At 37.3% G+C, this 27,269-nt stretch overlaps 2 protein-coding genes across 3 annotated transcripts; both read left to right on the plus strand.

Annotated features, from left to right (window-relative positions):
- The first annotated feature begins 85 nt into the window (after positions 1-85).
- Positions 86-26,749, plus strand: LOC133521631 (SH3 domain-binding protein 5 homolog). Of its 2 annotated transcripts, XM_061856711.1 has the most exons (5): positions 86-446; positions 5,530-5,592; positions 15,253-15,430; positions 22,024-22,142; positions 22,675-26,749. In XM_061856711.1, the coding sequence occupies exons 1-5, from the start codon at positions 378-380 to the stop codon at positions 23,680-23,682; spliced, it is 1,437 nt and encodes a 478-aa protein (XP_061712695.1). In that variant the 5' UTR covers positions 86-377; the 3' UTR covers positions 23,683-26,749. The 2 variants fall into 2 exon arrangements, with proteins under 2 accessions (XP_061712695.1, XP_061712694.1); XM_061856710.1 differs by lacking the exon at positions 86-446 and having other exon boundaries at positions 5,100-5,592.
- Positions 442-4,868, plus strand: LOC133521630 (F-BAR domain only protein 2). Its single transcript, XM_061856709.1, has one exon. The coding sequence runs from the start codon at positions 505-507 to the stop codon at positions 3,184-3,186; it is 2,682 nt and encodes an 893-aa protein (XP_061712693.1). The 5' UTR covers positions 442-504; the 3' UTR covers positions 3,187-4,868.
- Positions 26,750-27,269: the final 520 nt, after the last annotated feature.

A 27,269-nucleotide genomic window follows, 5' to 3' on the forward strand; every position in this document is an offset into this window, starting at 1 on the left:
TACTTTATAATAAATCATTTTTTAATTAACCGATTTCGACTCGATACCGACTCTATAGAAAAGTGGGCGGACACTGGTGACTATGGCATGTTTTTTAAAAACTTTATATTTGTCTATTGTTATGATTTGACGTAATGAAGTTGGACGTCATCTTGAATGAAAAATTCTCACTTTATTATTTATATAGCTAAATTAAACACGTTAGACGACTTGTGTGTGTTGTTTTCGTTCATTTGTCGACTAAATTAAACCAGGTGTACAGTGATGCGTGTTTAATTGGGACTCGTTCCGTTAGTTGTATGGCAGTGTAACGGTGACGCTCTACGCTTTTGTGTCGGTGATGTAATTTAGGTGGCTTCCTAGTGGCAGGCGCTACAATGGAAGAATCTTCATTTACGATCCCCGCGGACGACAATGGTGATACTGAGCTCGATCCTAGAATACAGGTCAGTGAGTGACTATATAATGTGTCAACTGTAATCGTGTACTTCTGTAACAGCAAACATGAGTGTCAACTTCGTAGATTATTTTGCCAGCGAGCACAATGGATACGATATTTTATATCAAAACATGAAATACGGGCTGATAGCTAGCAAAGAGTTCTCAGACTACCTTAGAGAAAGATCGAATATTGAGGAATCGAATTCGAAATTGCTGTCGAAGCTAGCGAAACAGGCGAACAGCAACTGCGCTCAAGGCACTTTCGCCCCCTTCTGGGGCGTGTTAAAATGCTCTGCCGAGAAACTGTCCAATTTGCACCAGCACATGTTTCAGAAAGTGAGTGAGCTGGTCAAAGATGTGGCAAGGTATGCTGAAGAGCTAAACAAGAAGCATAAAGCGGTGAAAGATTCTGAGTCTAGCACTCTAGAGGTGGTTCTACTTATACAAAACACTAAACAGGCTCTACAGAAAGCAAAAGACTTGTACACAAGCAAGGGGGCGGATCTAGAGAAGCTGCGCAAAGATAATGCTTCAGCAAAAGACATTGAGAAGGCTGAAGTCAAATTTAAAAAGCTACATGATGACTACAGGCAACTAGTTGAAAAATATAACATAGTTAAACAAGATTTTGAAAAGAAAATGACACAAACATGCAAACATTTTCAAGATGTTGAAGAAGCACATTTAAAACAAATGAAACAGTTTGTGAATGTCTATGCTGACATTATACAGAATAACCATGACCTCATGGGTCAGGTGCATAGAGATTTTAAACATCAATGTCTTGAGTTAACAGTTGAAAAACTACTAGAACAGTTCATTACTGATAAATACATGGCAATAGAGAAGGCAAACTTAGTAGAGCTGCCAGTATCTTTACCTAAACCAGGATCAGCTAACAACTCAATATCAGAAGCTGATCAGATATCTACAGTTTCAAATGGGTCACACAAACCTGCACAACCCCCTAAGGCAGCTAAGAAAGAGAGCCAATCTTTTGCCAGCAAGACCTCTAGAAGAACCACATCTCTGCTAAACCTGTTCACACCTAATTTCCAAAGTAAAGATGAGCCAACTGGGAGCATTGAAGGAGCCGCCCCATGCTCTGCCCCATCTAGCCCCAGTGGAACCCCAGCCACGCCTGTAGCCCCTGATAAAGATGCAGACATGGGCCGCACAACACTCAGAGAGTCCAAATGGTTCCTACGCAGCAGAAGAACCAAAACAAAGCTCAAAAAGTCTAAAAAGAAAAAGGATGAGATTTCTGAAAATTCTAACATGGGAGACAAGTCTGACTTAGAGGAAAAAGAAGAAGAGGTTCCAACAAAAGATGATCTGATGAACTCTCCAGAGGTAGATGATGAAGGGTACTGCATCAGACCTAAAGATGAGAAAGGTAGTGTTTATTCTTCATCAGACACAGACTCAGAGGAAGAGAGAGAGCAAAAGATACATGTAGAGATCAAACCTATTAGTAATGGTAGTGCTCCTATGTCTGCAAGTGTAGATGAGTTAAGAGCAACAGTTGAAAACATCTCCTTGTACAAAATTGGAACAACTACAAGGCGCGGCTCAAACGCAAATGCAAGCAAAGCCAGCAGTGACTTATTAGACTTGAACTTTTTCCAGAGTCCCACAGCCAGTAATCCCACCTCTCCCCACGGTGTTTCGAACCCTTATGCGCCTTTACAAGCTAACCAATCGCAACTCTTAGAGAGCCCTACTCCAGTATCCACAGCAGATGTTGGAGACCTGTTTTCAGAGGTTGGCGAGATGAGCCAAACTAACATTAGAACGTCTACGCCCACAATGTCGTCTATTTCGCTCCCACGCCCACCTTCAAGGCGATCAGAGGGAGATTTCCGAACCGCCGGCTCGTCAGGGTCCAGGGGGCCGTCTCCTCTCACAATAGGCATGGCAGATACAATACCGCTAGCTGTAGCTTTCCATGAGATTATTCACTCTTACTTCCGAGGTTCAGAAGAGTCTAAATGCCAAGTGAAAATGTCAGGAGACATGATGTTGTCCTTCCCAACGGGCATAGTTGGTGTGTTAGCTAACAACCCCAATCCAGCAAAGCTCTGCTTCAGACTAAAAAATATACACAGACTAGACAATGTCCTACCTAACAAACAACTTATTAGCATCAATGCTATGATGTCAACTCGTGACACAACAGTTGTAGAATTTAACATGCCAGCATTAACTTCTCTGCTTAAACGACAGTCTGAAAAGAACCCCACAGCTCAATACTTCAATGTAGACATATTGAAATATCAAATACGTCCAAAGGCCGGGGCGGCGTCATGTCCATACCAACTAGTTTCATATTGGAAATGTGAGAGAGAGCACACTGATTTGAAGGTGGATTACAAGTATAATCTCCATGCCATGAGCCCACCCTCTCCATTACTAAACGTCTCTGTGTGCGTGCCAATGGATGGAGGTGTGACAAACGTTATAGCGATGCCGAATAATACTTGGAACGCAAAAAACAAGCAAGCTCTATGGCGCTTTACTGAACTGTCCCAACATTCTGAGGATAGGGGAGTAGGGTCTTTAAGGGCGCGATTTGAGCTAGAGCATGGACCTTCTACAAAGGCTACGATCTCTGCTCAGTTTAATTGTGAAGGCGCAACACTTTCAGGCATAGAGTTTGAGCTGATAGGCAGCGGCTACCGTCTTTCCCTGGTCAAACGCCGCTTTGTCTCTGGCAAATACATTTGTGATAGTGATATTCACTGATTGGTCCAATCCCTTATGAATGTTTGTACATACTTGTATGCGGAGTGCATAGATTTGACTAAGCTCATACATGTTCGGTACCTTATAGGATTGTTTCCTGTCCACTTGGAATGATTTCATGTAATTTCCTTTTTAATTAGTTATATCCTTAAACTATATGTTGTATTAACTTTTATAGTGGTTATTTGTGATTGATTAAATTCTGAGTTAACTAAATTACTTTCAGTATGATTAGAGATGTGCCATTATTACATTACTTGCTGAATTGTCAGACAACAGTAGTTCTACTGCAGGCTTTAAGATGTGAGTGTACCTCTTTTTGTTTAATTCTAGTATGCATCACAAAGTTTTATGTTAAAAATAAGTTTTTTTTATTATACCTATTAAAACCCCAACAAATTAGATACTTTTTGTTTTTCCTATTTTGGTTTATTTACAGTAGTATGTTGTTACATGTTACATTTCTGAAAAAATTAGTATCTAGCGAAAAGAAAAAAACGAATTAGATACTTTATGAAAACATACATGGGAAAATATTAAAATAATTATTACAACATTGATTTATTAAAATGTATTTGAAAACAATAGTGCTGAATATTATGGGGTTTCAGTGGACAACATTATTAATTTTATTGTTAGATCGTAATTTTGAATGGTAGTTATAATTTTGTAGGGGCCTAAATGAGATGCAATAAATATTATAGTTATTAGATTTGACTAACAATCTGTATTAAGGTCACAGAAATAATAAATAAAAAACTTATAATTTTTTTCATTATCCAAATATTCTGAGAAAATTAGAATTATAATAACTAAAATGTTACAATTAATAGAACTTCTAAATCTTCAATTACTTGGCTTTGATTAATCAATTATGAATTTGATTGAATCTCGCAATTTTTTTTTTTATTTGAAGCATTATATTTTAAGAATTATAATAAGTCAGCATTTAGTTGCGAACCACCGCATGAATATATCTAACCTAATCATTACTCACATAAATGTTAATTTTGTTTTATTTACTCAAGAGTAATCTCATCTATTTATGTTTTTTATAAAGATCCCATTATAAATGTACATGAAAATCACATTTGTTTGAATATCTATTAAGGCTGATTATAATTTTTTTGTAGTTTTTTTCGTCGGAATTGGGTAAAATGTACAATATCGTATTCTACTTATTTTCGTAACTAACTTACCAAAGAGGAGCTCCTAAAACTCACCAAATTTTATCAAAACCTGACGAATAAAACTACTAATAAATAAAAATCGGCCCATTTATGGCCTAATGCTTTGTATTATTCCAATCTATCTAAATAATATTTAGCTAAGTGTTACTTTACCAAAATGGGAAGTGTTCATAATAAATAACAGAATACCATATATAACTTTAGATTACTGTACCTTAGTACAATGAACCATTCCAATTATTCTAAACTTTACTATTTAATTGTTAAGGGTTAATTTTGTATAACAAACTTATTCGCCCCTGGTTATTTTGGTGCGTTCAGAAATTGGCGTTACATTAGTTTTTTATTTTCTGGGTAGCTACTCAAAAAAGTTAAGAACTGTAACTGAATGCGTATTTTTATATTGTAAAATTTATCGCATGTGTAATTTCTATATACTGTAACTATTTACAATGATTATAATTTGGAAATTAAATGTAATTCTAGCCTTTTTATTGAACTTTTATTTACGGATAAGTGAAACGAAAGAAACAGACTAAGTAAGTATATTTATAAGTACCTATTGTTTTGCTTAGCTGTTAGTGACAGGAAACATTCCTTGAGGTGTTACTGGGCAGTTCTCATACAAACCAAATTGTACATTCATTTATATAAAGTATTCGTAGCTAATAAAAGTATTGTAAGAAAAAAATCGGGCGCCACAATCTGAAAAAAAATTGACACTGTACATACTGTCAACATAAGAGACGTAATTTAAGAAAAATATAAATAATGGCTTTTACAAGCGTCACCGATAATCGCATGCGATTTGCGATCGATCGATTGAATTGCATGCCATTTGTTGTAACGTCTGTAGAAGCCTTAAAAAAATCGGGCGCCAAAATTTAAAGATTTTTTTTGACACTTTAGGTACCTACTGCCAACATAACAGACGTAATTTAAGATTATATATTAGACTGTTTGTACGAGCTGTCCCGTACTCCCAACATGTAAAATATAATCTTATCTATAAGTAGACATGTATGATAAAGGTATTGTCTCAGTGATGTCTCAGATGTTTCCCGTCGCTAGCTGTTGTTTGCTGTTGCCTCATAATTGGGAGTACCGTGTGTGGGTGCCTTGTGACTGTCTCAAGTTCTTTAAAACTTCGCAGGTGGAGTTGGAAAAGCTGAATGCCGCCACTGATGAGATCAATAAGCTGGAGTTGGAGCTAGATGTGAGTAATTCTTAATAAAAAGTTTAAAACATGAAAATGTACAATCGCCATTAAATCCGGAGCGGCCAAGGAGTTCACAAATATCTGAACGAAACCTCTATTACATATAAAGAAGTTAAAGTGCATGTGCAGATATTTTAGAGCATCTTGTGCGCTCCGATGTATCTGATGGCGACTGTACAGTCAGCGTCAAATACTTTGTAGCAGTCAAAGTGGCCAAATAGTTCGGTACACCATACTAAATATATGGTGTACCGAACTATTTGGCTACTCTGGTTGCTACAAAGTTTTTGACGCTGACTGTACAAGCCGCAGGAGTAGTTGAACGGACGGGTTGTTCAACGTGAGTCCCTTAACAATAAATATTTGTTAAGATTATTTTAGACACGTTTACGTGGCGACTGGCGGGAGCATGCACAAAGCCGTGACGAGTGGCGGAAAACAGGGGAGGCCTTTGCCCAGCAGTGGGACACAATGTAGGCTATAAAAAAAAAAAAAAATTTAGACACGTCGAGCGCTTGGCTACTTCTGCTGCTGATGATTCGATAAACCAAATATCAATTAAACTCTGGTAACTATTTATTTATAAAACTATATCAAATTATCTTAATATATTCGTTAATTTGACATGGTTATATTGGGATTGATAGTGTACAGTCAAACTCATAACTAAACTGATATTCTTTTTGGATTGGTCAGAGAGGATTGATCAATTGAACTGTCATTTAAGTATCTGGGATACTGAAATACCGTAGGAAGTTCCGAAATTGCGAAAATTTCACGTAGAATAATTTCGGAAACTACTTTATGTATGGGAATCTATTTTTTTTTTTCATTTCCAAAATTAAAGTTTCCTTTGTTTCCTGTGGAAATCCTGCCCTTTCATTTTCCTTTCTGAGAGTGCAGAAATTTCCGAAAACTATTCCAGACTTTAGAAACTCCGCAACCACACATCTGTAATCTGAGATATAATAAGTTTTTGGCAAAAAAATTCTGTCTTGGTACAAACTTTTATCGCTGACTGTACTTCTGTCTATAGGCAACCAATACTCATCGAGATAATTCTAACAATTAGTTTGCGTTGTTTAATCACAGTTCCTATGGCCACCTCCTATCTCCATCATCAGATCAGCTCCATGTCATCATAATATTACATTGTCATCCGATTTACATATGTATGCAACATTTCAGCTCAATCGGAAATCAGGAAGTAGGTCAAATTTAGCTTCCAATTTTTGACCCACACTAACATACATACTAACAGGACAGTTAAATAAAAGCTTGTAATAACATCGCTTACGTATGTATCGTAATCTATAATACTGCAAAACAACAACAAAGTCATTTCAAAAAGAAAATGAGCTCATACCTAGTCTTAGATATAGACCTAGGTGCTAATTTCCTTTCTTACGGTTGTAGATATTAATGTCGGCCTTGACTATAAGTTACGTTAACAGTCACACGGACCGGACGAACGACATGTTTAAATTACATGTAACTTGGCATGAACATTTACGAGCGAAACAAATACAAAAATGGTACACACTCTATTTTCTCCCCTCCCCGAGGCCTCCGGCGATATCAACTTGCCCCCTGGCTTGTTCACTGGCTGGCTACGCCCCTGCAGGCGACCGCAGGGTTCTTTGCTCAGAGGCTACCCCTAGCGATAGTAGCAATTCAGATTTCAATTCAAAATCGCTAGCATTTTGGGGAGTTTTCCGGAAGCGAGTGCGTGTATCTCTATTAATCGGTTATTTGTGATTTATAGTGCGTAAAGCCTATAAGAAGAATCTTCGAATAATTTCGCAATGTAACAGGTAACGACCTAACGATGCAATTATCTTTTAACATGCTTCGTGTAATACCGGCTTAAAAACGTGGAGCCATTTTGAAGAATGGTTGCTAATTGACTGATATAGTAGCAAAACACGTATCGTGGTTATAACCAGTAATAACTACATGGATACAATGCTCAAAATTATCTGAAAACTACTTTTATCAAGAGGGTAAAAAACATTATATCTAAATAGACCAAAATTTTGGTATAAGTACACGAGGTTTTTTTTAAGTCCGTTTATTTCATATTGAGCTAAGTAACTTTCTCAAAGAAACCGGTATTCTAAATAACTCCATTTTAAAAATAATCAATGATTTGTTTTTATCTGATAATCATACATCGGGGTTTTTGGTGCGGGAATGATTTCGTGTATTTATAACTTTGTTTATTGTAAAATAATTACCGAACTATGAATTAAAAATAGGGAGTAAGCTCAAAATATTCTTAGAAATGTTAAAATATTACCGGTTTTTACAGTTTTTACCTATTTTTTGGCTAGTGCAAAACATTCCCGCACCTAAAACCTTGATGTATGCTGATATGGCAGCAAAACACGTTTCATTAAGAGTCCGTAGCAAGCTTGGTTCTCCACACATTTTTTATACTACGTCGGTGGCAAACAAGCATACGGCCCGCCTGATGGTAAGCAGTCTCCGTAGCCTATGTACGCCTGCAACTCCAGAGGAGTTATATGCGCGTTGCCGACACAAACGTAGTTACGCGCTCATTATAAAACGACTAGCTAAATTGCTCTGAAACTTTGTACTTACATTAGGATAAGGTATATTAATTATGCCTGTAATTAACTAATAATAATTTTTGAACTATGGTGTCTGAAGCTATACATAACTATGTATAGCTTCAGACACCATAGTTCAAAAATACAGCGAACTTAAGTTTTTCATACTAAACTTGTTTTTGCTCTATCTCGTTTGTTTTGTAAGCTGGAGCTATATAAACTAATTAGAGACATAGATATACCTCAAGGCATTGTAAGTGCAAGGTTTTTTTTTTTATACGACATTATTACACAAATTGACTAAGTCCCACAGTAAGCTCAATAAGGCTTGTGTTGAGGGTACTTAGACAACGATATATATAATATATAAATATTTATAAATACTTAAATACATAGAAAACACCCATGACTCTGGAACAAATATCCATGCTCATCACACGAATAAATGCCCTTACCAGGATTTGAACCCGGGACCATCAGCTTCGTAGGCAGAGTCACTACCCACTAGGCCAAACCGGTCGTCATTACAATCCAACACGTAGTTTTAAAATGAGAACAAAACTCCGTTTGTATGAGAAGGTGAAATTCAGCCGAGCTCTCAGCGGATTCTCAACACAAAATAATTTCAAGTGGGCACTAACGAAAACTAACTTCGCGGATATTCCTGAACTAATGAGAATTGATTACGGCAGCTCTTCCAATTATTTCGCCATGTTATTCGGCGCTTTTCTCCAGGGTCATCAATCACGCGCCTTTCGCTTTGCCAACTTTCTTTTATGCCCGTTCTAGATAGATATCTAAACTGTCTAACCTTGGCAATAGCCGGGTCCACACAGAGCGAGCATACGCGCGAGGCTATTTCCTCACGCAAAAAACGGCTAGTGTAGACGAGCCTCAGCCGAAGCGGCGGCGCGGAAATTGCCTTGCGCGTATGCTCGCTCAGTGTGGACCCGTCTAATAGTGAAAATTATATTATACGAGTATCCGGAAAAGGTCTGGAAGAGATCGCTGTTTAGCGATAAGACCGCCGTGTTAGCTTTACTTTTTAATTTGTAGTACCTATTTACCTTTTTAGGGTTCCGTAGCCAAATGGCAAAAACGGAACCCTTAAAGATTCGTCATGTCCGTCTGTCCATTTATGTCACAGCCACTTTTTTCCGAAACTATAAGAGCTATACTGTTCAAACTTGGTAAGTAGATGTATTCTATGAACCGCATTAAGATTTTTACACAAAAATAGAAAAAAAAAAACAATAAATTTTGGGGGTTCCCCATACTTAGAACTGAAACTCAAAAAATCTTTTTTCATCAAACCCATACGTGTGGGGTATCTATGGATAGGTCTTTAAAAATGATATTGAGGTTTCCAATATCATTTTATTCACAATGCAATATTATGATGACATGGAGCTGATCTGATGATGGAGACAGAAAGTAACTCTGTGATAAAAGACAAACTATAATTGTTCTTGGGATTGTTAGAATTGTCTCGATGAGTATTCGTTGCCTGTGGATAGAAAAATACAGTCCGCGATTGATAAAAGCTTGTACCAAAAATGAAATTTTTGCCAAAAACTTTCTCGTTTAGGTGTGCAATTTATGTTTTGTTTTTAAGATAAAAAGAAAGTTCTCAACATAACTTTATTTTTTTGTGAATAGGTAGAAACGGAAATGGGACCTTGAATTAATTATTATTAACCTCTATTATGGCGTTCACTAATCAATGAACCATTGCAATATCTAAAAAAATCAAATGATCATACTTTCGATACTGAAATAGATTTTATACTAAAGAAAAATGATCAAGGCCTCTAGTGCCCGGCGAGGCCAGATAAGAACCGGCGTGGCGTCTTAGCTTTCGCATGTAAGTGATCAAGATAAGATAAGATAAGTTTATTAAGCTCAAAAGTTTACACCTAATACATAATTTCTTATAATATATTACATAGGATTCATTGTCCAAGAGATTTTCGCTGTTACTTAAAATAGGTATAGACCTGTGCTATAGGTACGTACCAGTTACCTTACTTACCTTCCATTTGTCTCTTTATACTTTATACATGTATTATATCTAGACGGGTGTTATTTATTCCATCATCATCGTCTCCTAGCCGTTTTCGGCCACAGCAACTGCTTTCTACCGCTGAGAGTGTCGCTGGTGCGCTCTCAGGTGACTGACGTAGCCAATCTTAGCAAAGAAAGTTATCAAATCAAATCAAAATCAAAATATCTTTATTTTGCATAAAATATGGTATACAAGATGGACTTAGTAAAGAAGCACATGCATATTTTACCAGCAACTGGCATGCAAAAACAAACACGCATACATCTATTAACTATGCTAATAAATCTAATATTATACATGTCACTTCTTATAATTATAACAAAAAAAAAAACAAATGTCATACTTAATCTAATTGCAATTATCAGTGTAGACACATCGGAAATAGTCAAAAAATTCATCAATTGAATAAAAACACTCTTGTATTAACCAACTTTTAAGTTTACGCTTAAATAGACTAAATGGTAATGATTTCAGTTCGTCTTGGAGACAGTTATAAATTTTTATTGCCATACAGTAAGCGCTCTTTCCATACAATCTATGTTAAGATGAGGAAATATTACTCAGCCATAAGAATTTAAGAAAAGTAAGTATTATTTGTACCCACCTTTAGCACCTTGTACCGGAAAAATGGCCATCGGGCCAGTATAATATAGCAAGTATGCAGACATTAAAAGTACATTACTAACACTACATTATCCCATACATGAGAAAATAAGTAAGGTCCAGTTCCATTCCACTTCCATTCCACCAAAAAAGAGCAGGTAAATATACATATATTTGTCTATCATGAGCATATTATCTGCGCAATGTCAAGATAAAGTAAAGAAACTGCATATAGATAGTGTCATTCACGAAGACGCGTGCCTTGACTCTTATTATCATGTTATCAAAGGTTAGATTTGACAAATCTGCGCGTCATCGTGGATCGTGAATGACATGAACTATACCGCATGCACCTGCACTCGTCATACAAGTCGTGAGACAAAAGCACAGAACAATGCTTGGGTAAATGGATATTATATAGAATACAAATGCTTTGTGTTGAGGTGACACGGTTGTGTCCATACGTATTAATAATAATATAATAATAATTCAGCCTATATACGTCCCACTGCTGGGCACAGGCCTCCTCTCATGCGCGAGAGGGCTCGGGCTATAGTCCCCACGCTAGCCCAATGCGGATTGGGGACTTCACATACACCTTTGAATTTCTTCGCAGATGTATGCAGGTTTCCTCACGATGTTTTCCTTCACCGAAAAGCTAGTGGTAAATATCAAATGACATTTCGTACATAAGTTCCGAAAAACTCATTGGTACGAGCCAGGATTTGAACCCGTGACCTCCGGATTAAAAGTCGGACGTCATATCCACTCGGCTACCACCGCTTTTTTTTTTCCATACGTAATACGTACTGGGAATAAATGCTAGGACTATAAACATTTTATGTCGCTAGACAGGACCGGCGGACATGTTGTAGTACGGAAATCGTTTAAGTATGTGTTTGCGCACGACCACTGTCGACAAACTGCTGCCGCGCTTTGGTTTCATTGCACAATAATTTCGTTGCAATTCAAATTCGTTAATATCTCTGTTTAACCCGATGGTTGACTGGTAAAGAATGAAAGAAATAAAGTCCGCTATTTGTACATTACTTTTCAATTTTTATCACAAATGCTCGAAAAAGATCTTATTTCAAATTTCATGAAGGTTTACTGAAAGACAAGCCTATATTGTTCCCGGGGGGGAGTTATTATGGATTGCGAAAAAAGGTTTTTTTAATGATGTCACTAATTCATACAAACCAAGTATGAATTAGTGACGTCGTAAATGAGTTTTACTTTTAAAATAATGACTGACGTTTATAATTTAATATTTTTCTTTATGTAAAATAATATTAAATGTGATAATTTTATAGCCGTTTAAAATATTTTTACGTTATTTTCTATCGTGGCAAAATGGCGGACGAACGTTTGATATGTCACCGTATTTAAGAATTATTTCCCTTAACATTTCGTTTTATCTTTGCAAGTGTGATGAAAAATGACTCCGGGGGTAAGAATATTGTAAACTCGGGTTTTTAATTCCCACCACCCTCGTTTCACAATGTACATTTATACAATAAATAAATCACAACTCACGGCTAAAGTATACGATCTATCAAGGAATTCAGAAACTGCACATCGCATCACGCGGTATATGACTACACTACAGTCAATTAGGCAAATTAAGGCGAGGCCGGCGGCAGGTCAATTGCGCCTGTTAGCTCCCTTTTATATAACAGTTGTGTAACCTGTATGTGGGGAAATACGTCTATAGAACAAGTGGCTGAGATTTTCGCTACTCAGGGCTCTATAAGCTATACTCTGTATTTTTAGGTATTTAAATAAAAGTTAGCAAAATCTACCCTAAAATAGCTGCTCAAGCCAGTTGAGGGTAGATGAAAACATTACATGATCAAATAATGTAGGCTAAAGTCAGGTCTCTCAGTGACTGATCCAGGCGGTTTTGTATTTGGTTGGTTAACCAATAAATAATATAACTACCCGAAAATGTACAAATTGTTTGTTTTCTTTTTATATACCTAAAGATACAGAGTATAATTCTGGCAAGTGTTGAATTCCTATGAAAATATGACGTTCATTAAAGATAAAGTTTATTTTTCAAGTAGGCATTTTATAATGCGCTTATGAACGTCAAATAAAGCTACGCCGGCTCTAACCCTACACCTCTGACCTGAGAAGATTTAATTCCTCCTAAGTTGTAGGAGGGTATCCCAATATGGGACCGGCAAGAAACTCGGCGAGACACATCTTTTCAAAACATTGCATATTATAAGTAACATCTAACATGCATTATTAATATTGAAAGACTTTATTATACATCTAAATCCAACTGTAGACCAAGTGGCTACCGTATATAGAAAACGCCAATCGAAACTTAAGTAATGTAAGGAAATCGTCATGTGACAACCAACCTCACTAATTACTATCAAAAGTTCAGAACCATATGGCGCATGGCACACAGCATCCGATTCGCACGTCGCTCCGATGTTTGAGCGAGATAACGCTATGCGCGTATTATAGCGACATCCCGCTCGCACGTCGTGGCGGATGCAGTGTGCTAAGCGCATATGGAACCGTACGGTAGTACCAAAACAAGGTTGATACTTTGTTTTCATTGTCATCCGACGAAATAATCACGTCAATTTTCGTTTGCATTTGTGATCAGTAAACAAAACAAGTACATAACACAAAAAGAATACAGTAAATGTGTACAAAGGCGAACTTATCCCCTTAAGGGATCTCTTCCAGCTAACCTTTAAGCAACTGAGAGAGATACATACGAGTACGAAATGGTAATCAAACTAGGATAATATGTACGTGACGCTAAGATTAAATGCTATACGATGCATTAGGTACAAAAGCATATATACATATACACGGTGCTACATGAGGAAACCGAAAGATTTTGACAGTGTATTACTGATCACATTTAGAGACTAAAATGTCATATAAACTTTTCTGGATTTCGCCTAGTTTCAGAGTTAATACCAATGTGAAAAAAAAACATTAACACCAATGTACAAAAATTATTTTCAGTGCCAGTTTTACCATAACATAAACATTTTATGTACAAATACGTTCAAAATTTGAAAAAAAAAAACAATAAAGATTTTTTTTTTGCGAAATTCATATAACATTTTTTACTTCTTTTGGCTTCAGAAGTGCGTGGTTAAAATCTTTCGGGTTCCTCGTGAGCACCGTGTATACAAAATAACTAAATATCCATAAAAATAATTATATATACTTATAAATACAACACTACATATACATACAAATATATTAAAATACATAACCACACAATCCTACCCACGTTTCTTCCAATTGAAATTAATTTGATAAAAAAATGTTATCTTGACTACGATCCCTGTACACATGTCTCAATAAAACTTAATCTTACGTAACATACCAGCATTGTCGAAAAGTACGGAAGATAACTTGGCGACGAGCCATGACATTTCGTTTAAGCCAAGCGTCCGCCGAATCGAAAGACACGTTGCAGATATTATAGACGCAGAGGTTATGAAACCTAAGGTAGCACAAACCTTACAAAGAGGAAATAGAAAATTTTACTGGATTTGTAGATGTTATTGCAGCGAAGAAGCGCAGACTCACCTCGGAAACCTGATTATAGATATAGCTCTTTCGCAGATTTAGGTGGTTGTACATATAATCAGAATCGAATATAGGTATAGTGACCGAAGTGGAACACAAGATGAAGGTGTTGTTATTCTGCCGGTGAGTAAGATTGCCAGAGCTCATCGGAGTGTTAGGGTCGGCAACGCGCATGTAACTCCTCTAGAGTTGCAGGCGTCCACGAGACTGCTTACCATCGGGCGGGCCGTATGTTTGTTTGCCACCGACGTAAAAAAAAGATGTTACCTTATGATTCGGTGAAATTATGTTTTTGGAAAAACAAATTATATCCAAATTGAAACTAATACGATATGATACCTTTGTATTATTTCTTTTTTGGCGCTTTAGGCACACAAGCGTCCCCTCCACTCCTCCTGACGCATCGCCCGTTTTAGCATGAAATATGTCCTGGTTGACAATTTTTGTTAGCTACGTTTCGTTTTAAGCTGGATATCATTTGTTTGTCTTCCCCATACATTAGAACATAATTTGACCGAATCATTAGGAAAAAATATTTCATTTCATATACTCGTATTTGGTCACTTTGAATGTCACAAGTAACAACTCACAATCTGTATTTTGATTGTAATTAAATCAACCGCATCCAAGAACTAAGCTATCTCTCACTCATTTCAAATGTTTTTTTTTGACCCGACGACGGTCACGACCAGGCCAAGGCCATCGGCTTTCCCTCTTCTTTTAGCTGGCCATATTGTTATGGTATTTGGTTCTTCCGCTTGCTTTCACGGGTGAAAAGTAAGGACTCGCAGGCCGTAGTTAGTAAAGCAATAAACTCCATATTTAAGCTTATTTCTTTTTCAGGAGTCTATGAAAACCTTCCACCTGCTCCTGAACGAGACGTCCCGACGACTCCAGGGTCTGACCAAACGGCTTGGGACTTGCGTGGACAAGTCCAGGCCCTACCATGAAGCCGTTGCTGCCGCCGCAACAGCGAGAACAGAGTGCCAGAAGGCTGCTGTGCAGTTTCAAAGAGCTAGTGGTAAGTTAACTTTTGGTGTAAGAAATCTGCATCAAAATAACTAGGAAATAAATCAATTAAAAATTTAAAATATATATCCTGATTTGTATTGTTGTACATTAGAGTTGGCCAAAGGAAAAGCCTTTACGAGACTGCATATACTCGAGAACATTCGACCCATACCATTCCCAGGTCATGCTCTGGTTATTGGCGTCTGCTGCGAACGCAGAAGACGCAGGGTCTATCCCAGCCCTGGGAACTGGGGCCTTGGTCACGTTTTCTAACGTAGGTATATGATATCTATGTAGGTATATGACATGCACTAGAGAACACACTGCAGTGTCGCACGTCTTTTTTATTCGATCTTGGCCATCGCCGGACACACTAGCGTTGGCCTAAATTGCTAACCTGTCTTTACTTACGCCTTTTTCCTTACACCTTTGTGGCCTGGAGAACACGACTCGATCAAACTGCCCGGCTGTTACCGGCCGCATGGCCTTACATCTTCATCATTAACACTTGTGAAGTCGATTCAAACAACTCAAGGAGGCCATGTCAGGAATGGTATATTGTAATACGAGTGTAGTGGAAATCTGGATACAATAAATAATAGTACTATGTACAGAATTCTTACTGTCTAATGAAAGATGTCTGACAGCGAAAATCTAGGAATCGCCTTGTCACCTTGTAACGCTCCGTTGATGCGTTCTCTTCTCGCTCCCTAGATTTGAGACTGCGACAAGGTGAAATTTTCATCGAAATTGACCTGTTTGAATCTATCCTGAGACTATCATCATAAATTTAAGAGCTGCGCTCTTGTCGGAGAAGCAATCTCCAGGCATGCCTTTCATTGGCTTCTTCCTTGACGGCCTGATACGACACGACGTTCACTTTCTCCTTCACTTGATCCATGTATGTCCTTCTTGGCTTTCCTCTATTTCTCCTTCCTTCTACTTTCCCTTCTATGATGGTCTTGATGAATTCGTCGTGTCGTAACAGGTGTCCCAACATGTGTCCTCTTCTACTTTCAATGGTTCTCAATAGGCACCGCTTTTCTCGAACTCTATTTAAGACCTCCTCGTTGGTTATTTTTTCTGTCCAGCTTATTTTCTCCATACACCGCCAGCACCACATTTCATTTTCCTGAGACTATCTTGATTATCATAGTAAAGAATGTCACCGTTTTCTGTGTAGAACCTTAGCCGAAATGTGTTATTGGCATGACATCTACAACCAGAACCATATTAACCAGCGTAATCTTATCAGTGGTCTGTTTTAAAGCTGCGGAATCAATGCCACATTGTCTGCAGAACGTTATCGTCCAGCGGATGTTCGTCCCTTATCACATTTATCAATGCTATTAAACGGACCGCCAAGGCTGCGCGAACCTTTAATGAGGGTTAGTGTGCCATTTTATTGAAACTTGTAGTAGTAGTAACTTTATTATACAAAAACACATAATAAAAGGAACTTACAATAAGGAAAAGCTAAGTACAAAGGCGAACTTATCCCTTCAAGGGATCTCTTCCAGTTAACCTTTGCGTAGATGAGAGGAGAGAGTGAGAAGAGGGTGTCAAATGCAGCAACATGTACAACAAGGTACCAGAAAGTAGAGGATACAAATACATACAAAATTGTCCATGTCACCTATGAAAAATTATCTTATTTCTGACTATAGCATGACTTGCGTTCTCGCACGCGACTCCATACTTGAAGTCGCGCTGGATGGATAGAATTGCATGCTAGAGTGTTTCGATTCTGAAAGGAGAAAAAAGTGTTCCATACATACATTTCTCGTACTACGTTACCGTCATACAAACTCAAAGTGGTGACGTAATGAAAAAAACGAATAGTTAATTTTAGGTTTAGGCGATTTAGGCAGATTCAGATTTATGTTAGGTATAAGTTAAATCAGACTAAATCAATATACAAATTAAGACCTTGAATAAATCGACTCGTGTCATATTTGAACGAAATTTCAGATCGATAAGTGATTAGAATCATGAAAATTTGAACAGCCAACAGCTGTTTTGCTCTTATCGATCATTATATAACGGCCACGGTCACTTCAGCCTAGTTTAGCCTACCAAGTGACCCGTCTGCGAACTGCAAACCTAGTGTTCCTGGGTTCAAAATATTTCGAATCCTATTAGATACGGACTTTTATTTATGTTGTGAGTTATGAGTACAGATGGCACTCAGGAATGATATTGTTACTATTACAACAGTGTAATCTTTTTCCCAAAAATGACAGTAAAATCTTTAACATACCTGCATACATCTATGTATCTACTTCCTAGTCTTCCAACCTTATCTTTAAGATTTTAGAGCTGAATTTCCAATGGATTATTTAGATTTTATTTATACCTACTTCACGCTCCACATTGCTCGGAAGTCAGCAATGTGCGAGGTCACGGTCAAGAACCAGGAGACCGTTAGCTTCCGTACCGATTTCAACATGGTTTCTGTTCAGAAACGCATTATATTGTGTGTTTGCGAACGCTTCTTTTGGTTTTACTTGAAAAAAAAAACAAAAATTGGTTTTCTACCTATTATAAATATACAATAATTTAACCCATCAATTCTCAGACAAAAAAAACGTCAAAGACCTGTAAGTCCTAGGAGTTTTTAACTTTTCATACATTTTGTATGAACTCGCGTGTGCGATATCGCCTCCGACGAGAGGTAGGTACCTAACTTTTCTGAGTACTTGATATCGTGTCCGCTGGACTCGAAGGTTTAAAAGTTCTACCAAAAGAGTACTTAGCTGTACTAAGTGACACTCTTAAGTACGTTACTTTTTCTATATACCTGCATCGTATACAACTATAATTTATCGGTGTCCATGGGGTCCAGATTTTTGCAGAGATCGCGAAGCGTCTGGTTAACGTGTAACTGGTAACCGAAGAGCTGGCGGCTTCCTCGAACAAAGTATCAACATTACGATACAACGAGGAAATGCTGCCAGCATCCTTGATACATTGCCTCAAGGGCCTATTTTAGAGTTAAGCTAGTATATACCTACCTATTATCTAAATAAAGATCTTGTAGGTGAAAAAAAAAATTAGCTATGTTGTTTTGATTTTGTATTGCGTGAAGGCATGGAGTACACTGATTTTATGACCTGAATTATATAAACGTCCACCTTACGATTACGAAGCTTTTAGAAAGGAGAAAAGGCTTAAGAAATTCTGAATCAGTAATAAAATACGTCCTTGTAACCGAATCGATACTCGCAGCGGGCGATCGTGATATCACTTTTATTAGGAACAATCATGTAGGTCATAATTATTAGGCGATTAAATAAGCGATAGCTATTACGTATCATTATACATATTGTGACAGATAACGTAACAAATGCATTTGTGCGTACTGGCTTCGTATTCGTATTCAGATTTACTGAATATAGGGCTTATTACATATATCCGTTCGCCGCTTTGCTTGAGAGGTTGAGGGGGTCTAGGTCATTTGTAATATAACATATTAACATACTATACATATCGACGAACGACAAAAAGTTTAAGTACCTGTACAAAAATAGGTAGGTAAGTGTTTATTATATCAGCACGTCAAACAAGTATGCGTACACGCAAGTCATCAATTGCTTGCAAGCCGCCTGATAACCGCCTTCCGCCGCGAGGGCGCATTCCAGAACGGCCGTGTCAATTCGATATTATAAAAACATTTTATCGACATTATGTCGACGTATTCAGGATAATATGTAATGTTTATTCTACTCGTCGACTGTAATGGTTTAATTAAGATTTCGTATAACTATAATTGCGTGCTTTTCATGTATGGGCTCCAACTATAAAAAAATTACCAATGTGTGCCGCCGCGCTTCTATAGAAAAGACCGAACGGGCGCGGGTAGGACTAAATAGTCGCGCGTTTTAATCTTTTGTGCTACATTTGTTTCTACTTAGATACTTACAAATTTTCATTATTTATTTAAGTTTTATATTTAAAAAGTATTATTTTAGATGACTCGTAGAAAAAGTATTGTAGGTATACAATAGTGATATAATCAAGCTTTTCAATCTCGTACCTTGCTTAGGCAACTCAGCAAGCGTCGTTTCTTAAACACGGTACTCGACTGAAAAGCTTAGTATTATATCACGATTGAATAAAATAGTATTTTATGATACCTGCAGTAGTGGCTCTATGAGCTGCTTGTCCACGTAAAAATCGTTTAACTACTATCCACTCCTTGTACTTAATTGGAATCCCTCTCCCTCTTTTGCCGGCTGTACACCCTCGTCGAGAGACCCTGCGACTGCAACAGTCCGAGAACGAGTGTGTTACTGCTCCCTTCTCATCTCGCCCTGCCCTTTTCTGATTGGGTTGGTTTTTTGTCTAGGCGCTAGACAAGTGTATACAGCCGGCTATAGATGATGAATTTCAGGATAGAAATCCTATGTTCTTTTCTAACCCCCTTATTCATATACGTCTACTAAAGTTACGATGCCGCTAATAATCGTTTGTCCCTTTCCGACGTATTGGTATGATGGAAAGCAAACGATTATTAGCGGCATCGTAACTTTAGTAGACGTTTATGAATAAGGGGGTAAGTAAGTGTATATGACCTATCTCAGGTTATTTGTGTGCCATACATTGAAATCCTTTCCAATGTTTTTCAATGAAATAGAAACACATATCCAAATATAAACTTCCACATTTATAATATGAGAAGGATTCTATCGGTATCACAGCACTAGCTTCATCATCGCATCTTTTTCATCTTTTGTATAATGTTCATTTTTGATACGTGCGTGAATATATTTTCTTTTATTTATCACCAAGAAACTCCGTAGCGAGAAACCATATGTACCAATTAATTTTACTAGCTACCTTCTGCCGCACATTACCGAGTCACATGATCAATTGAACTTTTAGATTATTACTTGTCCCTTTGACCACCAAATACGTCAACTGACGCACGCGGTGACAGCCCAATATCAACCTTAGTGCATTCCGACACGGTTCTCGATGGCGTGCCGCGCACGATAGGCGTGGCGTTCAAAAGGTTATTATTTTGGAATTGCCTGTCTTTGTTACTATAAGACCTCAATTAGGTTCGCCCGTTAATTATCATCCTCGGCGGCACCGCCTTTCCTAGTCTATGAAAATACTAGCTTGGAATATGAAGTTTGAACTTAACCTTCTTTTTTCAAACTTACAATAAATTCAATGTTGCCTTATCAACCACACAAGGTCAGTGTTAAAGATAATTTTTCATACGCCTCTATGACCACATGTCCTTATCAGGAACCTATTCACAAAACATTGCCTTGACTATGAACATACTAGACTTGTATATCTTGACAGCAAGTTTCGTAACACATAAATGCAATCAAAGATCTCACTTTTTCTGATCTTTACTTATAATATTGTTCGTATTAAAACATTCACTTAGTCTTTCTGTTCGAGTCGTTAATGTAAATAACTTAAATTCGTATTAACATTAATGTTTATTTCGCTTGGACATGACAAGGTTTATTTTGTTTTAATTTTGCTAATGGATTTTCTTTGGTACACCAATGTACCCCGCTGGGAAGCGGCCGTGCCTCCCAAAATACTGGCTTATATGTAATAGCTATCATTTACTATTTGACGACCGGTCTGGCCTAGTGGGTGGGTAGTGGCCCTGCCTGTGAAGCCGATGGTTCTGGATTCAAATCCCGGTAAGGGCATTTATTTGTGTGATGAGCACGAATATTTTTTCCTGAGTCATGGGTGTTTTCTATGTATATATTATATATATATCGTTGTCTGAGTACCCACAACACAAGCCTTCTTGAGCTTACTGCGGGGCTTAGTCAATTTGTGTAAGAATGTCCTATATATATTTTTTTTATCAATTATGAATCATACTTGCCGAGGTTTTCCCGAGGGTCTACAGTATGAGGTTCTTCAATAAAGGAGTGTGCAGATTTTTTTTAAAGGGTCGGCAACGTGCATGTAACTCCTCTGGAGTTACGGTGACAGGCTACGGTGACTGCTTACCATAAGGCGGGCCGTATGCTTGTTTGCCACCGTCGTGGTATTGAAAATAATCATAGGAGTCTTATGCCATAATGGACGACTGCTTTAACCTTAATATATCCAAAATCCAAACCCCGTGGATATGAATTTAAAATGAAATGATATAGTATGGAATGACAATATGTATGATCAGTCCAAAAGTTAGAAAAAAGAAGAAAGAAAAAGAAAGCCTCATTTACGTAGGTAACTTTTGAATTAAAAACATGTCACCTGGTTTGGGGTCCTTTCATCTCGATTTGCCAACCGCAATGTTTCCGGTGGACAAATTTGTCAATCGCAGCTGCCAGATCTGATTGACATATCTGTATGTTACCCTATTTGCCAATGCATACGATGGTCTACAAGATATCATGCCAGATAATAACTAAGACCTGATCTATTTCAAAATTCCTCCGTATTCGAACTCAAAACCTTTATTTACAGCGTTCGTGGTCATCAGGAAACTTTAAATGTAGTTTAAATTCATTTATTCCTTGAGTAACTACCGATCGTGGTAACCGAAGACAGTATTGATTTGAAATTTTTTTTCTTCGGCTTGCGCCTGCCTGCAGCCTATTCTTTTTTTTTCAGAGCTCCACGCAGCAGCTAAAGAAACAGTGACACTAGCCGAGCAGCGTTTCGTGAGCAAGCAGGATGAGTGGCAGTTTGACAGCAACTGGCAGGAGGTGCTCAACCACGCCATCATCAAGGTAAGTTTCCCCAGTATTTGACAACCCTCTTATTATTTCAATTTACTTGGGGACGCATTCAATTCGGTAAGGGAAAACATCGTGAGGAAACCGGACTAATTCCAATAAGGCCTAGTTCGAAGGTCAGATGGCAGTCGCTTTCGTAAAAACTAGCGCATACGCCAAACTAGTGCCTAAGCCAATTTTTGGGAATAGTTGCCAAGCCGACCTCAGGTTCCCATGAGTCGTGGAAAAAATGCCAGGAAGATGATGACTTGGGGACGCATTCAAACCACTCCGTCACAGTCATCTGGTTGCTTATTTATAGTCACTCCTAGACGATCTACGAATGGCGCTTGCAACTTTTCTAATTAAATTAAAAAGTTACCTATGTAATTAATTATGCATAATACTTTCCTTTAAGTCGCAACGTTTTTGGTACATAGTTGCCTTTCCAAAACTTCAATACCGACCAATTAATTTTACAATTACCTAAATTGCAATTGTTTTTGTTAATGTTGGGTGCCTGGCAGATTATATTAATGTCTTTCAGGTCATGGACGCAGAGAAAAGGAAAGCAGAAAGTGGCCGCGAGCACCAAAAGAAAGCCGCTGCCTTCATCACAGCCGAGAAAAAGGTGGCTCAGTTGGAAGAAAACTTGAAACGCAACATCATCAAATCTCGCCTCTACTTCGAAGAGAAGAAACTATGCGACGAGCAGCTCCAAACACAGAACAAGAAGATTGAGAAGCTCCAACGCCTCATAGCAGATGCTAAATTCAGGTACTCAAAATCACTTAAGGCGTTGGAAGAGATATCCGAAGAAATTCATAGAAGAAGAGGCGAGTATATTGGAAAAGAAATCCCTGTTGGTCCACGAGAGCCAGGAGTAGGCGCGGAAAGAGATCCGATACATGATGAAGTTAAACTTGAAGAAGAAAATGATGGAGTAGAAAAGGACGAGGAATCTAGTCTCCAAGAGTTGAGAATGCGTGTGAGAGAGCTAGCACTTAAACCTATCGATAGAACTGATGTGGAAACAGATGAAGCTTGGGCGTTAGAGCTTAATGAAACAATCAATAAACTGGATCAGCTACTAATGATGAAAGAAAATAACCAACAGAAAAGATCCAAATTCACAGCCAGTTCTCCGAGGAATGCTAGCGCTCCGTCCACAAGCACGAATTCAGCTTTCAAATACAGTCAACCACCAAGCGATTCTTGGAAAAACGAGTCTAATTTAACGCGCGTCAAATCTAGAAGTCGCGAAGTCATGTATGATCACAACCCTATACCTATAAGTAAGACGGAAAAATCTAAAAGCATGATGTCTTTGGATGTCTTGGCTTTAGCTCGAGATACAAATATTATGGACAGGGAGTCTTACTTAAAAGCGGTTATTGAAGACAAGAGTCCAACTGGAACGTACACTGAAAGTAATTCGGATAGAAACGACAGTCCAGATGAGATCTTAATGGTCGAATGTGATTCAAGCGATTCGACGCAGAACCCAGTCATAAGGATGACCAGTTCTACCGTCACTGACAGCGATAATAGTTGAATTAAAGGAAATTTTAAGTCAAATTAATATCTGGAATGGTAAAAAAAATCTAAATGTTGCATATCTGTTTTCTATACGTGTTAATGTAGCATGTTTTTCATAGATTTTGTATTATATTTGCAGGTTATGTTTATGTGTTGTACATTTTTAGAGTTTGAATTTCATTTGGATACCTGCGATGTTATAAAATGAAATAAAAATCGGAACAGTTCTAGTAAGTTTCACTTTATATGTAATATTAATTTTGAATTTCATAAAAGGTAACTTTTACTAATATAAAATAGGTACTATATATGTCTAGCAGAGAGAGACAAACTTGAGTGTCAATATTGGAAAAAAATTGGTGGCCAGTAAAATAAAATGTGTCTGTTAATTGGACAAGTTATTGTGCCCCCCGGATACGTATGTGATTTAATGCCGAGCTTTTCTTATGTTTTACTAAAATATCTAATAATATTTTTTAAGATTGATATTATATTTAGTTTATATACTCGAAAATAATATTTTGCTCACTAAGTTAATTTTAGCTAAAATCTATGTGTATTTATATCTACGTGTATTTCGTCAAGTGACAACAAGATCTCACTAATTGCATAAAAATAAACAAAATATCCACCTTGTTTTGTTATCATTACGGTTCACTATGGTTTTGAATTTGTGGTAATAATTACTGAGTTTTGGTTGTCATCTGACGATTTTAAGAAGCCGTAGTACGAGAGATTTATTTTTCAGTCGATGTCCTTTTGTTGTGTGTTGTAATGTAATTACTACTCTGTTCTTAGGTTGTTTAAAGTATTCTTAGCTAATGAGATATTCCTTGATAGAGCCATATCATTCCACCGATTAGCTCACAAATCTTATGTAGTTGTAGTTTTCCACGTACACTTAAAAGTAACTAAACAGTTAATTAAACCTACGGGGTTATAGAAGTAAGGTAATTCGAAATACTTACGAAAGTCGAGCAATTACGAAAATGAACTATATTGAAATTACTTGTCGAAACTATTTGTAGGTTACCCGAATTCACTTTAGTCCTACTTTTATAACTTTTTTCCTACGGGTTGTGTTTTTTGTTTAAGTTCTTGATTTTGATATTTAATTATTAAAATATCGATGGGAACTAACGTAGTATGTTGTACGAGTGATGTTAAGAAGACTGCACTATAATGGTTGGTACTTACCTGAGGTTGTAGAATTGATAGTTATTATAAGGGGGTGTATATTTATTACATAATATTTTTTCTTTTGATAACAAATCTATCTTCTTGAGAATTACTTGATTGTACATTTTCTTGTACAGTCGCCATCAGATATATCCAAGCGGCCAAGGTGCTCAAAAATATCTGAACACGCACTCTTAACGTCTTGAAAATAGAAGTGCGTTCAGATATTTGTGAGCTCCGTGGACGCACCGATATATATCTGATGGCGACTGTACATCTAAATCGAATGTTTCATTTCAATTAAAAAGCGGAAATTTATATTTATAAACGAATATAAGCACATTACATTGTGACGCCATTTCTGTCAGTAGAAAAAAACGGCAAATTTAAAAAATGTAGGCGCAAGCTTATCGTCCCATAGAAAATATGTTTCGCGCCTTTTTCTACTGACAAAGTTGTTTGACAGACTATATTAACTTAATTTACAGCATCGGAACAAAAGGTTAAATAATGATAATGATGAAGTTGAAATCTTTCGATAAATTAAGAGCTCCAACTTTATATAAAATCCCAACTTGTATGTATAATACTTGTATTATGTACTAAATAAACAGTAATTGAAGGTTTACTAACAATACTAATCTATTAGTAAGATTGATTTTGTGCATTTAAATGCCTTATCACACTTGCGATTTGCGTGCGAGTTGAAAGTCGCGGCACGCCCTCTCTTTCAACTCACTCGCGAATCCCTAGTGCGATAGGGCCCTAATGATCTTAAAACATACATAATGATGAAAATAAAAATATGTATGGAGTATGAGAATATTAAATGAAGTTGAGAAAACGAAGTCTCAGATGAATAATGATTTATCGAAGATAATTGGACGAATTTATCTAATTCTATTTATAATTTTTCTACGCGATTTTGCCATAAACTTAATCCAGTTAAATAAATTATGATGTATTATGGAACATTGCACTTTTAAATGTAAGTAATGTGACTCAATGTTAGAATTAAATTCACTCACGTCATAGTAAAATGCAAAATCCGTAACTAAATGTGCTCCTAATGAATATGCTCACATGAATTTTCTAACAATGTTCTAGGTAATATATTTGAAAGCACTGAAATATCTTTAGATTCACTTGCAAGATATTAAAGATTATAGATTGTACGAAATAATAAAACAAACCACGTCGAGACAACTAAGTTATTGAGCCGCTATGTTTTGAACTCTTTTAAAAAAAAAAACTACTCGTATTTGTACAGTCGCCATCAGATATATCAGAGCAGCCGAGGTGCAAAAAAATTTCTAAACACGCACTCAAACTTCTTGACAATAGAGGCGTGTTCAGATGTTTGTGAGCGCTTTGGCCGCTCCGATATATCTGATGGTGACTGTAGTATAGAGCCAAGCTTGGAGGATTTAACAACTGGAGATAATTTTCTGTATAAAACAGTCTGGCGATTTTGGCGCGGGAAGTGCACGTCAAATTTATGTCCATTTGTACGTTACGTGAGATAAACGTCAGTCCATACGATACATATGACCATAGGCCGAGGTTTTCGACAGAGGAGAAGCTCTTAAAGGCGACTGCGGTTGTTAAATCCTCCAAGGCGCCAAACCAATTTTGTATGGCACTTGCATTGACAAAGTGTGGCTTTACCATCATTAATGTCAAATATGATGTTTAATAATGACATTACCCTACTTTGTTCTATTAAAAACGGTACAACGGTGTTAACTTGGCCGTAAAAGGACTAGCTACCTATGTGCACCCCAATGATTTTTAGATATATTTTTATGGAGAAGGCCTACTGGTTGGGCCTGGATTATTAATCACTAACAAATTCACATCTACTAAATGCCATTGTACTTTAAAAATAAACTTTAAAAAAATCACTTATAGTTTTTCATTTTCCTTTCTTATTTAGTTAAGAATAAGAACAGATTCAAGCTCAACTCAGTAACAATGGAGCCTATAAGCCTTAGTGTAAGGCCTGAGTGGACGCTCGAAGCGGAGCGTTCGGCGGAGCGTGCAGCGGGGCGGGCGAGCGTGAGATAGAGCGCCCAGCGAGTGGCCTCAGTGCACGCTCGCCGCTCGTGTGATCCGGTCGCATTCACCGTGGCATCGAAGTCAGACGACATTCTTGATTTCTTGAAATGTCGTAGTGAAGCAAAGAAGACGGTTTAGGGAATTTCCCACTTTATACGAAACCTTAAGATGCAATTATTATTGGATTGATTAAAAGTGAAAATAAATACTTTAATTTACCTTCCATTTATTTATACAGTCTATTTTTGTATAAAGAGTGAGATCATAGCCAAAATGCTGGTTTTATTTTGTATTTCAATAATTATTTGTTTGCACCACATGACTGCACGCTCTTATCGCCGCTGCAAATCACAAACAGGTTTGATG

Source organism: Cydia pomonella, chromosome 9 (genome assembly GCF_033807575.1).
Source record: "Cydia pomonella isolate Wapato2018A chromosome 9, ilCydPomo1, whole genome shotgun sequence".
NCBI lineage: Eukaryota > Metazoa > Arthropoda > Insecta > Lepidoptera > Tortricidae > Cydia > Cydia pomonella.